The 19325-nt window shown below is 35.2% G+C and overlaps 1 protein-coding gene across 7 annotated transcripts in view; it reads left to right on the plus strand.

The window, feature by feature from the left end:
- Positions 1 to 19325, plus strand: part of ATP2B2 (ATPase plasma membrane Ca2+ transporting 2) — a gene marked incomplete at both ends in the record, with an annotated part of 149395 nt that overhangs the window by 121924 nt on the left and 8146 nt on the right. For all 7 annotated transcript variants that reach the window (XM_081316839.1, XM_081316840.1, XM_081316842.1 and 4 more), the window contains 6 exons: positions 572 to 678; positions 1190 to 1381; positions 5332 to 5545; positions 9255 to 9466; positions 10310 to 10417; positions 11597 to 11779. In XM_081316839.1, the coding sequence (XP_081172965.1) occupies positions 572 to 678; positions 1190 to 1381; positions 5332 to 5545; positions 9255 to 9466; positions 10310 to 10417; positions 11597 to 11779 (1016 nt within the window). The remainder of the gene's footprint in view (positions 1 to 571; positions 679 to 1189; positions 1382 to 5331; positions 5546 to 9254; positions 9467 to 10309; positions 10418 to 11596; positions 11780 to 19325) is intronic.

Below are 19325 nucleotides of genomic sequence, written 5' to 3' on the forward strand. Positions count from 1 at the left end.
CACCCACAACTTCTAAAGGCAAGTTGTTCTACTGGTTAATTGTTCTCACTGTAAAGAAATTTCCGTTAAGGTAAGGCAAGGCAAGGCAACCTTTATTGTCATTTTTTTTTACTGTGGGCGCAACGGCACACATCAAAAATGAAATTTAGTTGCCCGCTCTCAAAGTGAAAGTCTGGGTACAATTGACACACTCCAGTCAAATCAAACTGATGATCAAACAGTGTCACCTGGCAAAATCCTAAAAGAAACCCTTCTTTATTTTGCCTGTCTGCTGGAATATCATCTTCATAGAGATCTGTCTGATGCACCTTGACTATCTTTGAAAAGTCTTTGAAAGCTTGACTTATTCTCCAAGACTTGGATTAGGATGGTAGTAAGAGACTTTTAAGATGTTTTATGGTACTTGCATGTTTTCTTCTGAGGCATACATTTTTTGTTCATTTTTTAAAATCTCTGTTGCTCTTAATGTTGCATGTTACTCAGAGCCTCTGGAGCTGGGCAGATTTCTAACATACTTATATGCATGGCATATTTAAATGATTACTTAAGAATGCATTGCCATATTTTGCAGGTATCATTGACAGCACGCAAGTGGAGCAGAGGCAGGTTGTAGCAGTGACTGGTGATGGAACTAATGATGGACCAGCTCTTAAAAAGGCTGATGTTGGCTTTGCAATGGTATATTTGAGTTTGTTTCTGGTTTCGATTTGATCTATTACTGTGAGTGAATGCATTGCATTTGGAATTTGGGTTAAATATTCCCCCAAAGTTTCTTTTAATGCTGAAAAGGTTTTCTCAATGATTCTTTCAATCTGCTGTTATGCTGCAGTATATTTTAATAATATTAGTTCATACTATATTTTGCAATTACTTGGATTTTCAAAATGGTTTTGAAAATATGTCCACTGGAAGGGCAGTTGGGTAAATAACTAAAACTTCAGCTCTGAGCAATATGCCAGATCACAAACAGATTCCAGTATGCTTGCCATCTGCTGAAGTGAGCTAGTCCAAGAAATTACTTTCACACTCTTTTTGGATCTTGACCACTATTTTATTCATCAACAGATATTTAAGGATAACGTTTTCTGAAAAAAACTTCCTTTTTTATGACCCTATTCAGGTACTCATCCAAACTGATTTTCTATTACTCCTTCTAGTGAATTACTGTTGGTGTCTCTTCATTTTTCAGGGTCTTGCAGGAACAGATGTGGCAAAGGAAGCCTCTGATATTATCCTCACAGATGATAACTTCAGTAGTATTGTGAAAGCTGTAATGTGGGGCCGTAATGTTTATGACAGTATCTCTAAGTTCTTGCAGTTCCAGCTTACCGTAAATGTGGTGGCTGTGATCGTGGCTTTCACTGGTGCTTGCATTACCCAGGTAAGGCTGAGAGTAAACTAAAGAGAGACATGCCATTATTGGATCTAGACTATGCAACCCAATATCAACTCAAGGTCCTGCTCTTTCTCACTCCCCGCCCCCTTATCTTCTTCCCCTAACTTGTTATCTCTTTCCCTTGTCTCATCTTCATCCCCCTGACTGTCTTCTCTTTCTTTTCCTTTTCTGATGCCATTCCAGCTCTCTGCATTCCATTTTCATGTTGTTACCCTTCCCATGAGCCTTGGTGGAGCAGTGGGCTAATGCCTCCTTAAGTAACACCAGCTGCCTGCAATTATTGCAGGTTCGCATCCCACCAGGCTCAAGGTTGACTCAGCCTTCCATCCTTCCGAGGTAGGTAAAATGAGGACCCAGATTGTTGGGGGCAATTAAGCTGACTTTGTAATAATGCCGCTGGGGGTGTGTGAAAGCCCTAATAAGCAGGCATATACATAGAATGAAGGCTACTGCTAAGCTTGTAAGCCGCCCTGAGTCTTCGGAGAAGGGCGGGATATAAATGGAATTAAAATAAAAAAAAATAAAAATGTTGTATTTTATAGAAAATTTGTTTTAATCAATATTTTCTTCTGACAGATACACACACACACACACACACACACACACACACACACTTTTTTTACATATGCCAGTTGTAAACATGTGAAATATGGTATCATGATTTTCAAAAGTTGTGGAGCAGAGAAGACTCTCTCTTTCTTTCAGGGTGTGTGTGTTTGTATGTGTCCCTGTGTATGTATATGCACAGTGCATTGTCTATAGAAGCTTGTAACAAAATATACCTTGAAAACACAGTGCAGTTATTCACATAGCATATATTGTTCACTCTGGTGCAACAGGAAAATTCAGCCTCACGGAGCAAATTATGAATAAGTCATTAGGTGTACTGTAAAGAATAAGTTTACCTTGTTATCATGATATGGCCAAGTGAAACCTGAGGCAGTCTCTTTTCGAAGCTACAACATTGAAACTCCTCCCAAGTTACTCTGCTAAATTTTTCAAGGTGTTCAAAGGTTGCAACTATTGATTTCTTCAGGGGTATTAGTCCCTCTGAGTAACAAAACCTCAGAGGAAGCACTGCAATTAAAAACATGCAGGGGTGGGAAAAGCCAGGTCAACATTTACAATAAGTAATATTTGGTTACACTATGCAACACAAATAAGCAAATAAAAACCAAGAGAGGAATACTTTAGAGAAAAGAGTGTGCTTTGACTCACTCAGAATGGATTTCTGTCTTGTTTACTGCTAGGTTTGCACAATATGCTAAGCCAAAACCCAACCAACCACATTTTAATTATCCAGTCATTTTATATTTTAATGATTTAAGAAGCTTGGACTTCATCTATTTTTCCATGGCTTTAGTTCATATGTAGAAGGATGTTATTGCTGGGAGGATTTAAATATATTGAATGAACACATTAGAAAACAATTGCATAAATCACAATAAAGCTCAGCAGAGCCTTCATTCGTCTCTCCCTAGTTGGACTTAAATTTCATATATATGGGAATAATTCTTTCCACCAATCAGGAGGCTGATCAATGTCTATCTTACTCATCCCTTTCTAAGCTGGGGTGTCCAGCTTTGTCAACTTTAAGACTTTAGACTTCAGTAGAAATTTCATTACACCAAGTACCAAAATCTAACGTATGTTTAATGCCATGGTTGTGGTACAGAATGAGCTTTTATTGTTTGACTGAATAGTAGACAATTATTAGAGTCACCTAAGCAACATGCAGTGTTTGGTACTGTGGAATAGTGAGAATGCTGTGCTATCCAAAGCAACAGCTGACAATTGCACATGTGCAATTTAGAGGATGGATCAAAGTCAGAAATGTGCTTTTCATTACATACTGTGGTTCTTTTGGATTTTACTGACACTTGCATATGGAGTGAGAACAGCATTTAAAATTGAATACTTCCAGAAATAATTTTTAACTGTTTGGAATTCTAACTTGATAACTTCAGCTCAAAATATTCACCAATCACAAACAAGGCCACATTGTTCAGTGAAATTTATCTTCCTGCTTTCGGAAGAGAATCAGCAGCAAAGGTGCTACAAATTATATTCTAACTTCTGAGCGTGTTTGATTGGTGCAGTCCATATTGTAATCTTTTTCATAAATCTTAGCTTTTTTCTCAAGGAAACATCTTGATTTCTTCCATAGTTACTGGGTTGTACATCTTGGGAGTAGTAGTCCAAAATTATGTGCCTAATTACCTGAAGGTGCATAAAATCACGGGAAAATAGGTAATTAGGAGAGATAGTTTCCATTTTTCCCTTCCTCATATGGCTTCCCAATATTTTTGGAATGATTGGTGAACCTATAGATCACAATTGGATGAAAAAAGAAATTTATAAAAACTGTTGAATGAATGGAAAACTGCTTCTATATATATAACGTGGGTATGCCAGTTGGTGGATTTGTTTTGGGTTAATCCAGTTATTTATGGTAAATTTACTTTGGATAAGCAAAGCAAGTTGTCATTACCTGGTCTTACCAGTTAAAAATGCAGAGAAAACTTGTTCACATTGGAACAACTACAAAAGCATTCTATGCTTTAAAGCAGGATTATTTTTACAGCAAAAATGCCAGCATAATAGGACTAATTCTATGTCTTTAGAGGGTAGCTAACACAAATATAACAAGCTGTGTGTTGTTTTGGATGTTTCATGTATACTTAACAGTAGTGAAAAAGGAGAATATTGTTAACTGAGAATTCAAGTGACAGTTCAGTAATATTTAGACAAATTCAACTGAGTGGTGAATTCTGAGCAGAGTTGTAGAATTTTTCTCAAGTCACATATTACTCAATTATAGTGAATGAAGAGATTGATTTTGGAATAATTTGCATTGTCAAAAAGAGTTTTACTTTACTTAAGACGCATGTTATGATAAACTGATTTGAATCAATTTGAACTGCTTTATTATTTTCGGTTAATAAAAATAAATAAATTCTATTTCATTTCTGACTGGTCTATCATATCAAGTCTATCCCATAAGTCGTTATAGTTTGTAGCAATGGAAGATGCTGAGAAGAGGTCACTACTGAAGCCACAGTTTAATAAAACACATTTAATAGTAATTTACTTTCCCTCTTGAGATATTAATTAGTTTGTGGTTGTTTATTAAATGTTCCATTTAGAGATGCCAAGGTTGTTCCTGCTGGTTTTAGTGAGCAGATAGCTCCTCCTAGTGGTTGTTTATGCAGGATTGAAAATGAATACTGTAGCTAATAAAGCATAAAACCTTGAGTATTTCAGAAATGGGTAGGTGCTTTCTAACCTGATGCTTTCTAATATTTTGGATGATTCTTCCACAATCCTACACAACTAGCCACTCTGGTTGAAACCTAAAATATTTGAAAGGACCAAACTGCCTACCTTCTAGGCCAGGGGTAGGCAACCTCGGCTCTTTTATGACTCATGGACTTCAACTCCCAGAATTCCTGAGTCAGCATAGCTGACTCAGGAATTCTGGGAGTTGAAGTCCATGAGTCATAAAAGAGCCGAGGTTGCCTACCCCTGTTCTAGGCAATAGGATTTACTTACTTATTTTGATATTCCATTATTTTCTAAACTAAGACTGCTTTTCTCATCTGTCCTATTTCTGTGCTTCCTATTATTTCCCAGTGATCTTCTCGTGGGTAGGTTTGACAGTGTTAAGTCCACCATCATCAAATCCACACATTCTCAAGGACAATGAGATTTAAGTAGAATGATGAAAGGATGGCTTTAAGTAAGATAGATCAGATAAATGCACTATCATATTTCACGTTAATAGAACTTTCTCATTTAAGTCTTTTTGTTGTAGAGACACATAGAAATTAGAATGGCAAAGCGTATTATGCTAAGACAAGCTCTACAGAAATGGTAAAAGGACAATACATAATAATGTTGATATAATGCTTTCTATCTCTTTTTTTTGTCTTCAGGATTCTCCTCTGAAAGCCGTACAGATGCTATGGGTCAATTTGATTATGGACACTTTTGCTTCTCTTGCTCTGGCTACGGAACCTCCCACAGAATCTCTTCTGCTAAGAAAACCATATGGTAGAAACAAACCCCTTATTTCTCGTACCATGATGAAAAATATTCTGGGCCACGCTGTGTATCAACTCATTCTAATTTTTACCCTCCTTTTTGTTGGTAAGCTCAAATGTCATTTATTGTTACTTTTTCAAGCTACAGACAACGAACTACTTGACTTCTGAATCTGCAAATGATACACAACATGGGATTTCACATAATCACGAACTTGTTCAGAGTACATAATTCAAATAATGACTTCAGGAAATCCAAAGATTTATTCACTCTTTGGTCTGCAACATTTTAAAACAAGTTGAAGTTTCAATAGGGTTTTATTACATGAAGTGGAGATCAGCTACAACTTTCATTGATTGCATCAAGGTCTTCTTTTCCTTTCACATATTGTCAGAGCTTCACTGGTACAGAGTAATAAATAGCTCTCTGGAAACTCAGCTAGCAGTTAAAGATAGCAGGGAAAGAATCAATGACAGCACCCAGATAAATAAGGTGCTGGTTGCAGACACTCGGTGCACCTAATACCATTAAAATTCTGCAGTACATCTCTCTCCTAAATAAATTATAGTGATTGATGACTGAATTTTCTTCTTCAGTCTGAAAATTGCTTTATTAATCAATGAATTTTTGAATATAGTGGGAGAAGTTCAAAATGTTGACTGTACTGTACAAATTGAATTATTATTTTCTTTTTGGAAACATTCTGGACCCAAGCTAAATCTGATCATATATATATATTACACAGTAACATGTGTAAGATTTGTTTTTGTTTTCCTTTTGTGCCAAAAAATATAAAAAGCTGAAGAGTCAAGAAAATATAGGACAGTAGCAGCTAAAAATACATACAGAGAAGAGTTGGCTTTAGAAAGCTAGGCAGAGCAGATAGCCTGGGCTCTCTCAAAGCTCTAATCCTAACCTTTACTGCAAAGGGCAGCTCAGTGGCAATGACAGGAAAAAGAAAAGAAACATAATCTTGGTTGCCATGGCAGGGGAGGATATATTTCAGTGATGAACAAGTCTGACCTCAGTTCCATGTCATCCTTGTGATCAAATCACAGGTCAACTCAAACAGTTTCTTCTTGCGTTTTAAGAAAGAACCTGACAATTATCTTAAGTCTTAATACCTGATCTTCTAATCTTTCATGTTACAGGATGATGAAACAAGGCCTAGAATTCTAGTGAATTTAATGCTTTATGTTTCTGCCTTATCTTTATGTATTTAAAATGGAGGATCATAATTTCCTTCTACCCGCCCCACCTCATTTTACTGACAGACCTGGTCTGTGTCTTGAAAATTTGACATATATGTTTCTGTTGATTCATCCAAGTGCAATGTTATCACCTCAGTTGCAAACAAAATTATAAAAACAATCAGGGCGTGTGGTTTGGAACCTTCTATACCAAAGGCAACTATACATTTCATTTACACTCATAGTTCTTTACCCAACCATTGCAAAATGATAATACAAATGAGAAAAAATGAGCCACTTATTTATTTATTTTTTAAAAAACAATTAGAAAAGCCTAAAACAGATTTTTTTCTTCTTCTCAGCAGCTATGTTAACCATGTTGGAAGTTGAAGAAGTTAAAGCCATCACAGTCCTCCTTTTCATTTCATTGAGCATCTCTGTGATTTGATGAGTTTTACCACTTTTTACCACTTTTCTTGCCACAGTTTTTAAGTGAATCATTGCAGGTTAAGTTAGTAACACAGTTGTTAAGTGAATTTGGCTTCCCCATTCACTTTGCCTGTCAGAAGGTCGCCAAAGATGATCACATGACCCTGGAACACTGCCACTGTCATAAATATGAACCAGTTGCCAAATTTTGATCATGTGACCATGGGGATGTGTGAAAACCATTATAAGTCATATTTTTCAGCTCTATTGTAACTTTGAATGGTCACTAAACAAACTGTTGTAAGTCAAGAACTAGCTGTTCAGTGAAAGACCTAATTAAAAAACAACTGGTAGTACCTATTATCAAATTGTGAAGTCAAATCTTTTCCATGTATTCAGATATGCTATAGACATCTGCCCACCATTTTACACAATGCTTATTTTGTGTCTTGGCAGTTTCACTGTTTAATAGTCCTTTCATCTAGTAATGCATTTAACTAGTTGAATGTTTTGATTCATTTAAAATATTTTGAGGCTTCTCTTCTCTTCTTTCTCCTTATCAATTTAATTTCTTTCTTTTTTGCCCTGTCTTCTTATTGGACTAGGCTTCCAAATTCTTTCTTTTTAAAATGGATTTCTACTGATTTATTGAGCAGAATGACATTTCTGATACTTCTCGCTTTATCATTTCTAAATGATTGAGCAAACCCCACTTCCTTTTAGCACTGTTAATGTTATCTAGTTTGCTAAAGAAACATCTGCAAGAAAACCGCCAAGCTCAGAGAGTACCAAGGACTCCACAGTTCAACCCTGATAAAAACCCTTTTCTATCAATTCTAAATGAGTTTCTGTTGAAACTTAATAAACATGCAGAAGAGAAATGTATTTATACTTCATTTTTTCTATCTCAGTACTGTGATCTGAATGTAATTATTCTACTTCAATTCTAAATTGCTTTTGGAAGGAATAACAAAAAGTTATAATAGAATTTTCAGTGACAATTCTAGATGAATTTGTCTTCTAGTTAATTAAAATCTATGTAGTATTATTGATCTTATTACAAAATACATTGTTATATGATTTACAACACTATCCATATGTCTCAACTTTCTTTAGGGGAACTTTTGTCAATGATATTTTTTAGCATCCTGATTTTATCAATTCACCAGATTCAAATACAGTAAAACCTTGCTTTAACAAACAAATGAGGTAGGGGATTGGGAGAAAGGAAATTGTGGCCCAGGCACAGAATTTAAATCTGAATGTGGTTTTCCAAATGCCTAAAATGGTAAATTCTAATTATTTTACACTTGCTTAAAATGGTAAGTGAGATTTAATGCATATATAGAAATACATGCATTGCATCTTATGTCTGTTAAACCCAGGTACATTAAATCCAGGTTTACGGCATAATCACTTTCATAATTAGAAAGACTCTTAAATTTGAAAATATAATTTTTGATACAATAAAACATACCCACTGATTAACTACATAAAAATAGTGTGGTGCCAGTTAATTTTTAGCATTATGCAAATTTACTTTCATTCAGTTTCAATATTATTAAATGGTGTTATGTTTCATGAGTAGATAAAGCCTGTAGTTACATAATACACTGAAAATTTTCCATTAGGTGTAAAGGAAGAACAGGTAACCCATCAGTGATAGGGAGCTACTTTTTTTCCAGAGGGCAGCAGGAGCTTCCATTATATACCGGTAATAATATAACTGGAAGGGGCAGAATCTTCTAGATTTTTCTAGAAGATTCTTCTAGACTTGTGGGGGGTTGTTTGTTATTTTGCTTTGGGGGAATTAAGGGTAGAAGTGGGAATAGAAGACATCTAGGAGGCCCTGGTGCCATTCCTGTTTTTATTCTAATCCAAACTTCCCCAAAAGGAACTTCAGTTGCACTGCTGAAATTCCTAAGCAAACATTTGGTTCTCAGTGATTAGACTGGATACTGTAATTAGAGATAAATAGTCCTGTTTGTCTGGGACAAATTGTATTTTAAAAACTTCCACCTTGGAAATTGTGGACTATGACATACTTGGAGAACAGATAGTTTGTTTCATAATTTTGGGGCAATGGTGATTTAGATGACCTAATAAAACATTGTGATGAGCTGGGAACAAATTATATTCTGAATTGAAACTTCAAATGATGTTTTTAAATTCTGTTTATTTTCTGCTTTGACCAGGGGAAAAAATGTTCAAGATCGATAGTGGCAGAAATGCACCACTCCACTCTCCACCTTCTGAGCACTACACCATCATCTTCAATACTTTTGTCATGATGCAGCTATTTAATGAAATCAATGCACGCAAAATCCATGGTGAAAGGAATGTTTTTGATGGCATCTTTAGAAACCCTATATTTTGCACTATTGTATTGGGTACATTTGCTGTACAGGTAATCATCTGACAATGCTAAGAGAGCCAGTATTGTTTGCACGCTTCACTGTACAGTCTTTCTCCTTTTATACTTTCATCCAGTGCTTTTTTGTAAAAGAAAAAGGTGCCAGAACTCACACATGTCATACAACCCGCCTTGCCTACCCTACAAGGTTCCATCCAAAAAAGGTGCCGGAATTCCATTCTGAGCGTTCTATGAGAAAAAAAGCCCTGCTTTAATTCTATATTATAGTCTTTTTAAAAAAAATATCTAAAGATCTATAAATCAATTGCTAATTTGGTCATTATTAAAGTTCTTTATATACATTTGAGCATTCCTGCAGCATTCCTGCTGTTTGTCTTCTTTTCATAGTGGAAGGAGAGTTATGTTGATTGATTGATTTACTTCATTTATTTATTATACAGATATATAAGGCCACCCAATTCAAATTATGTGACTGGGTGGCATACAACATGGCAGCAAATATAAATATATTACATTAGAGGAAGAATATGTGAAGCCATCTCAAATCATGTGTGTATTCATTGGGATTTGTGTTGGTGCTGTTGTAGATTGGGGGCAAATTAGACATCTGGGTTTGTTGTAGGGTCTGTCTCCTTCATTGTCCTTGGTGTCTTGTTGATTTTTAGAATCTGTTTCAGACAGAGGAATTCTGTATGCAGGTAAAGGCTGTAGCTTATCAATAATTCTTTTTTATTGGTCCAAAAGCATGCTGGTATTATTTTCTTTAAGGAAGCAGAAAATAAAAATAGCAATGTTATTTTTTGGAAGAAAAAACAAGAATAGGATTTGGGACTCTGGTAGTTAATACATATTTCATTTCATTCTTTCCTTCTGTAGATAGTAATTGTACAGTTTGGTGGAAAACCTTTCAGTTGTTCTCCTTTGGAACTTGACCAATGGATGTGGTGTGTATTTATTGGATTAGGTGAACTTGTATGGGGGCAGGTAAGGACCATTTTCTTTGTATTCATTAGAAAATCAATTATATATTTATATTATATATATATATTCTGGGTAATTTTACAGCAGTAAGCAAGGCTGTGCAATGCATTCCAAATAAGTTGTCTAGCATATGTTGAAAAGCACTTCTCTGTTAATGACTGAAGGAGTTGCAAGGCTCATATTTCTATTTTGAAATTCATCCCTAGTTGTTAGCACATCTGCACAGGAGACAAGATTTTTGCTGGCCTGCCACATGTGACTGTTTTAATACTTCAAGGAAATATGTTCTATTTGTATTAGCATGAGGTTCAACATTCTGCCATGTCTTTCTGTAAAGACTCTAGTGAGACTTTGGGGAGATCTGGCAACAAGAATCTGGTGTAATCTTGGGACCAGCAAGAAGAGCTGAATTAGGTATTTTAGTTTCCAAAACTAGTGCTTTAGAGAATGCAGGAACACAACTGTAGCATTGTGTACAACACCAGGAAAGGCACAACTACTTTAAAGCAGTGCTATATTTATGCTTTCACATCCTTCTTTTGAGACTAAATTTGAAGTATTGCTCAGATCATGGATGGGATTCGTAGATTAAACTGATACACATTGTTCATTCAGTAAATGAAGGATTCCTAGATGGTAATTCTCCAAGTCAACCATGTGATCAACAAAATGGCTTTTCTTTGAATTCCATGTCTCTTTCTTTCACTTTTACTTTTTACCCTTCCGTGTCTACAAGGGAGGGTATGAAAGGTGGGTAGAATGAGTACCAATGGGTACGTCTCACCCAACTCTGTTTGGCATTGACCCTGATTTCATCTTTAATTTATCATTTCTTTTTAAAAAAAGAGAGAGAACAACAGTCCCCCTGTACCTTTGTGGAAGCTGGTAATGATGGCCACTGACTTTTTTCACTGGGCATCTGCAAGCATTTATCCCAAAGGGATTATTGGTTCTCAGTATTTTAATCTAAATATAGCCTTACCCTGATTCATTGTCCTCTATTCCTAATTTATCGAAGAGCATTAAGATGGGAAAGTCTGCTTTAAAGCTTTCATTTGTCTGATCAGTCCCTGTGTGTCATTTTTTTCCCCTAAGGTATCATTTCTACTTTTTGTATGCTGTAATTTTTCATATTCTCCCTGCAAACTTTGTCTCTTGGCATAATTATAATGTTTATTTTAGGTCATTGCAAGCATCCCAACCAGTAGGTTAAAATTTCTAAAGGAAGCAGGGGGGCTTACATTAAAAGAAGAAGTGCCCGAAGAGGAGATGAGTGAAGATGTAGAAGAGATTGATCATGCAGAGAGGGAACTTCGCCGCGGGCAAATCCTCTGGTTCAGAGGGCTTAATAGAATCCAAACTCAGGTATGTTGGACATAAATATTCTCCAGGAGAACAATGACAATAACAATAATAATAATGCAAATGCAAAGTGTAGCCTTAAATCAACCTTTCCCAATCCTCCAGGTATATTGAACTTTAATTCCATCATCCTCAGAATATTCGTTCAGTACAGGCCAACAAGTTGTTTACTCATTTTGATTTTATTGTAACAGGTGTATATACATATGTATAAGTAAAGGTAAAGGTTCCCCCGCTCATGCGTGCTAGTCGTTTCCGACTCTAGGGGCCGGTGCTCATCTCCGTTTCAAAGCTGAGGAACCAGTGTTTGTCCGAGGACATCTTCCATGGTCATGTGGCCGGCATGACTAGACACCAAAGGCGCACGGAATGCTGTTACCTTCCCACCGCAGTGGTCCCTATTTTTCTACTTGCATTTTTACATGCTTTCGAACTGCTAGGTTGGCAGAAGCTGGGACAAGTAACAGGCGCTCACTCTGTTACGCGGCACTCGGGATTCGACCCGCCAAACTGCCGACCTTCTGATCGACATGCTCAGCATCCTAACCCACTGAGCCACTGCATCCCTCTATACATATGTATATTACTGTGTAATTAAGGCTTGCATAAAGTCAGACTATTATATTACAGTTCTAAACAGTGTGTTCCTCCAATCTATTTTCATTTTTTCAAATAACACATTCTCCATTTTTTTATTGTGACCTATATTTTTAGACTCTCAAAAATATGTCTTCAATCAATTTTAAATGATTTACATTTTTATTACATATGGTCATTGAAACCTAAACTACATAGGCTAAGAAAACATTGTTTTTTTATGATGCTGCCTTTCTGTTAGCTTAAGGTTTTGTGTTCCATTGATTTGTTGTATAATTGTTTCACAAAACATAAGGGAAAAACACTGCATCAGCATTATCTGTAAATGGGTAAAAATAAACAGAAATGTGTGGATTAAAAATTATAACAAACTTTTTAGTAAACTGCATTATCACATCTCAATATATATTCAAATCCTTGATTCCTCTGTTTCTGTACAGGGTTTTTAGTCATTGGAGAGAAAGCATAGATAGCACTAAAACCAGACATTTTTGAAAAGGCATACTTTTAGAATGCCATGAAGGAATGAAAGTTTGTAAGGTCAAAACATGATTTCTTTCTGCAGACCATGTTAATCTGTGTTACAGTAAGTGCAGCCTCATTTTATACTGCGAGAGACTTTCTTTTTAAAGAAGAAATATATTTGGTAGAAAATAAAATGCACATCAGCCCAGTGCACTCAGTTTGTTGCTGTCTATGGAAATCAGAAATTAAAAACAGGAAAGTTAGTATTAGATGGAGAGTAACACATAGGAAGATAAATCTACATTGCTTAGTAATTCAGTAAAAAGCTGCTAACTTAAATTAAGTTAATAATTTACTAGCAATTTTTAGGAAAGGTTTTTTCCCCAAAATGTATTCCCTGGGAGAGAAGCTATTATCTACCTTGAGTTTCCTCTAAATGTGGATTATTTTCTTCCTGGTGGCTGCAGGAGGACTGTTGTCTGTTGAGATTTCTATCAGGATGTCTTTCTGGTTGTGGTGAGTGTGAACAACAAAGAACCAACTCTCCACTTAGTTCCTCTCGTAGATTTAAAAATAGACATTAGTTCTTTTGTATGTTTTTATCTTCATGATCCATGGAAAATTCTTCTCTACTTAACTGTTTAAACCAAAATAAACAATAATTATGCTTTCTTGCTAACCAAGATACTTCTCTTTTTACTTAGATGTAGATACATAATGGTAGGAATTTTAGCAATGTATCTTACAATAACTACTTTGTGCCCTTCTACTTTTGTGTTAATTTGCAATCAATGAAGAATGTTTTAAAAATACTTTTGGTGTACACACTGAACAAAAAATATATATTAGGTTTACAGTTATGAGTTAACAAGAGGTGATTAGGAAATCTTGCTGTCCTATGAGTAGAGATTTATTGTCATCATCCAAAGCTTCATGGCCTCTGGAAACATGAAGAAGATAGAGCATCTCTCCACATTCTTGATAGACATATTTTGAAGAGAGGGAAGGTAAAATAATTGGATATGTATTCCTTTGCTGCTCTTCATACTGTAGGAAGACATGAGCTTGACAGAGATAAATCTCTAATCTCAATCTCAGTTTTATTCCATCTCTTCCTTAGAATTTACAAAAAACATAACAGAATGGACTTTGTTGTATCAAAAAGCAATTCCCCTTCTCCACCTATCCTTTTTACCTGTAGGATCTGTATAGATTTTTAAAACATAGAAATTAAGTTGCTATATTTCCAAGAAAATAGCAATTCAATTTCTATTTCTCATAAGCATACCTAGAAACACAGTGATGGAATATGACAACACAGAATAAGTGCAAATCCGGTGGGTTAATATAGTAGGTGGGTTGTTCTTTGATCTGCCTTAATTTGCCCAGTTGAAAGTGACTTCTTTTCTTCTTCCATGTCTAGATCAAATTTTAAACTGTCAGAATGAAGTTACCTTCTTGGATTTGCCAAGTCATTATCAATACATGCTATCAATACATGTTTCTAGTAGTAGCTGACATGCCCACAGATGGTCTGGGCTGTGTGTCTCTCCACTTTCATACAGCGTGTTGTTAACTGCTAAAAGCTTCCGCTTGAGCATATTGCTTTTACACTTAGGCACTTCAACTCTTAACCTACGTATTCAGGGTCCTCCAAGTAGAATAAGGAAGATCAGATCCTTCAGCCATATCCTCCTTTAATGTTATTCCTTGCTTGAGGTCTCCTTCTTCCTTTTTATTTTATTTTGTTCTTTTGTACCCTCAAGAATGTTTGTTCTTGCCATAAAGCTGTTCCCAGATCTGAGTTGGGCTTGTCTGTTCAGAGGAAGTTGAGGATCATTCTCTTGCTTAAAAGTGACATTGAATTGTTTTATAATATGATATGTGTAAATAGAGATTTCTGTCTTACATTGATTTGAATAAAGTTATGGATGATTGATAAAATTGTGCTGTAGCCAATATGTTCTGATAGCTGTGAAGTGGACACAGTTTCAGGAAATCCCATTTTTATGGGGTTTTCAAGGATATTTCCTCAGAATTGAGAGAGGAGAGCCAACTGGTAAATAGTTTGCAGACTATAAGGCAGTTAGTTTAGCCATAAACAAAATATCAATCTGTAGGTTTTCAAGAAGAGATTGAACAGCCATTTGTCCAACATGGTATAGGGTTTTCTGCTTGAGCAGGGGGTTGGACTAGAAGACCTCTAAGGTCCCTTCCAGCTCTGTGATTCTGTAAATTATTTGGAGTTTCACCATGTTCCATTTATAGCAGTTTCTTAACACAGATTCTAAAAAATTGCCTCTATTGGAGAGTGTATCATGATCCTGGATTAGAATAGTTTAATCCAGAAAATATATTTATTTCTAATTTAAGAATATTTATTTATATAGGTAAGTAAGCATTTCTTAATATTAAGGATGCAAGTCCTTTTGAGCCAAACTCGTTTCGCTTTGTGTAAATTAGCTTTTCTATTGTAATCTGAAGCTGAGTCATTAATCAAGCATAAAACATTGTACAAGATTATCATGATTAATGTAGTTCATGTTTATAATATCTAAAATATTGCACGTTTAGTTCCATTCCTATAGCTGAGTTTTCAGATGTTCTCTTCATGACTGCAGACCCTTAAGTTTTTGAACAAACCATAGTGTTAACATCTGGTTATGAAGCACAAAGAACTATTATCAGGATAAAAATACTCAGTGTAGATATTGAGAATATAAACCATAATGGATTAGGTCTTTTAAGTCATTTTAGATGCTATATTACTTATTGTATATACAAAGTTTTTTACTGTAATGAAAAAAATCTGTTGTATTCTCTTTAAAACTTCAAAAGTGCTAATAACATATTTTCATTTCAAAAGTTAGAGTTGCTGGATTGTTAAATTGATTAAGTCTAACTGAAAATCACTACTACAAAATATAACCCCATGTTCATACAACACTATTTTGCAGGAAGGTAAATATTTTGGAGAATGACTCAATGTTTCTGATTAACTTAATTCATACTAGAGATTGCTCATGTCTGAAGCAATCTGCAATAGAACCAGGTTTGCTCCCATTCAAGCGTTAGAGAATATTTGCTGGATTCCTAGACTGAATGGCAGTTTAAGCATTTCTTTCTCTGAGATTCAAAAGAAGATTCCCTGACATCCTATTAAATGCTTGGAGAAAGGGAGGGTACATCTATCTTTAACGAAATCATGGATATCCACGATAGCAAATGATGACAAGTATGTGATGATGTAATCATGAAAATTCCTCTTCTTATGAATGCAAGACATAATTGTAGCATTTACATGACTATATCATCACATATGAATTGTTATTTTGCTGTGGACACCACTGATGAGAACTATGGTGCAAGAGAGTAGAAATGATTAAACGACTCTCATATTGGGTATTTGTGGCACAAAGGCATATTTGCAAGACTATATATCCAATATGAAATTTAAAAGAATTGCCCAATCTTTCTCCCTTGGCCACTTTGTTCTCCTTCCCATTAAAAATTCAATGTGAAAAATTCAAGTTATCTGCAGATTTATTTTGTCTATATTTCAATTTTACCTTTATTATTGTTTGCCCTTTTGTCTTAATCTTTATATAATGCTGGCATGGACAATATATATAATGTTGGGAGAGAAAATAGATAAAAAGTAGATGGAATGAATTATTTTGATTTTTTATCTGGTTGATTTGTTTTGATTCTGGATTTGGTAGAGGGCTTTTAAAAAATGATGTCACCCTATTTTAATACTTACATTGCAGTTCTTTTATATTTCCTGTCTAAACATGGTCATAAATGTCTCTGATTTTTAGCTATCTTTGAGAGGTGCAAAAAAAAAGTTGTATTACCTGCAGTTCTTGAATCTCTAATTGCCTTTCACAGATAGTTGTTTCATTTGTTACAAATGCTATCCATGACTTTATTCATTGTAATTTAAAAATAATAATTATTATTTATAATTATAATCTTATAACTCTATAGAAAGGAAGAGTAATATTATGCCTTTTATTGCACAATTGGTGTTTAAAAGAAAGAGAGATCCAAAACCAGATGATAATTCATAGGCAATGCAAAATTTGTAGCTGGTTTTACCTTGGGATTTTATGGAGGCAGCTGCTACAGATGAAAAATACAAATAGCAAATTAATTTTTTGAATTATCTTATTTATCTAGAGTAGATACTATTTTCTTATGAACACCAAGATGTGTGCATCTGACCTAAGAAATTGGAAATAGGAATCATTTTTTTAATTTTTTAATCCAAATAATTCCAGGTTTTATTTTTCTTGCAGTTAAAATCTATGGGAAGTTATGTTTGCAAAGGTTTTATCTTAAAGAAATTAATCTATTCACTGCAAGAAAGTGATTATGGTATAAATATATCAAAAGATGTATTATTATATTCTTCCCTGGTCTGGTGCCTTCCAGTTTTGTTGGTTTTCAGTGACCAGTGACCAGCATATGCAGCTCTATTGGCCAGAGATTATAGATGCTGAGATCCAATATCACAAGAGAATTACATTTGAAAGATTGTTCTAGTTTACATACTATTATGCAATCCTATAAACAATAAGCTGTGAATTGGGAAAAAAAACCTATTTGGGGACAGACATTCATAGAATTACATTCACTACCCCAAAGTATATAATTTATTATATGAAATTGGAAATGTTTTACGGTAATATTTTTTCCTCCTACTGAATAAAATTGATCTCCTGATAGATATAAAGATAATTAATGTCTGCAGATGCAGTGTGCCTGAATGGCTTGAATTTATAGCATTATGTGACAGAGCAGCAAAGTCCAAGGACAGCAGGAAAAATGTGCCCACCACACATTTATTTTTAAATCACAAATCTGCTATTATAAATCAACCTAGCAGTGGTGATATTGCTCGATTCTCTTTTGCATAGAAACTGTGTACTCTTAAATCTTAAAAGACATTTTCATTATTTTTGACTCTGAAGACTGAAATGATTTTGGGGGAAGCAGCTGAATATTATTAGAGAATACAGCTCCTGTCAGTTGCAAAGTTATGTCCATTCCTCAAGCAACTTGTCTCATTCTTTCCTCCATTACAGATCGAAGTAGTCAATACTTTCAAGAGTGGCACTTCCTTTCAGGGAGCTCTCAGGAGACAATCCTCCGTCACAAGCCAGAACCAGGATGTAACCAATATTTCTAGCCCTAGCCACGTTTCGTTATCCAATGCTCTTTCCTCTCCTACCAGCACACCTGCTGCGGCGGTTGGGCGTGAGTGTGTATTCTTACTGCATCTGCATACAGAGATGCTCATTTGTCTAGCAGTCACACAACTAAGCCACTGTGCCCTTTCCCATCTCTTCCATTTTAACATGAGTGGTATAGTTTTCACACCACAATGGCATTGTGGTACACTACTTCCTACAGGTCTTCATTTCCACTGATAAATTATTCTTATCTATAACTACTTTCCACGGAATAAGTACCAATTTTCTCCTATAATGAATAGGTCTGTTCTTCGCATGTTCATATTTCTTCTTTGACTACACAAATTTCTTTTACATTTCTCCAGGAAATGCTTCATGCTTCATGCTTCAAATTGTTACATTGAGCTTGACTTTTTTTATATCAGTAAAATAGTAGGAACCTACATCTAAGCTATTAAAAGTTCATATTTTTTTAATTAACCAAAATTATTTAATTCTACTTTGAAGCTTAGTAATTATATCCAAGCCTTATTAGATAGCCTAGTCATTTACAAATAGCTAAATATGTAAAGAGTTCCCCATAACTCCTTTACCAGTAAAAAGTAAATTTTGATCTACTTACTACAACTTGGGCAAAGTGGAAGCAATATGCACACAAAGGACTCTCTTTTCCTTTGTTGCCTTTGCTATGTCCACTTAGACTTAGTGCAAATATCACCTGACAGAGCCTTCAGCCAAGTCATGCCCCTTTGGTCACATGATCTGGACATGGAACTGACATATGAGAAGTCTTGGTCCTGTGTAAGTCTTTTTAAAGTGTCTTTTTCAAAATTCTTGCATGAGACCAGACTTCCCCAAGGTGTACACAACAAAGGAAGGAAAGATTCTGATTATTCACATCTTTCCATTTTACCAAATTGGTACACATGCAGGGAATAAAGAACCTTATTTTCATTTTCAGCAGCTTAATTTTTTTTAATCTACTCCATTATGCATGATGCTTTGCTTTGAAGATCTCAATACTCAATTTATAACCATGATTGAGCCCAAAATACCTGTTGCTAAGCAAGACAGTTGTTAAGTGAGTTTTGCCCCATTTTACAACTTTTCTTGCCACCGTTGTCATGTGAATCACTGCATTTGTTAAGTTAGTAAAATTTTAGTGAATCTGGCTTCCTCATTGACTTTGTGATAAGCTCACAAAGGGTGATCACATGATCCTGGAACATTGTAACTGTCATAAATATCTGTCAGTTCCCCCCCTAAATCCAAATTTTGATCATGTGGCC

Source organism: Vipera berus, assembly GCF_964194415.1.
Source record: "Vipera berus genome assembly, chromosome: 2".
Lineage (NCBI taxonomy): Eukaryota > Metazoa > Chordata > Lepidosauria > Squamata > Viperidae > Vipera > Vipera berus.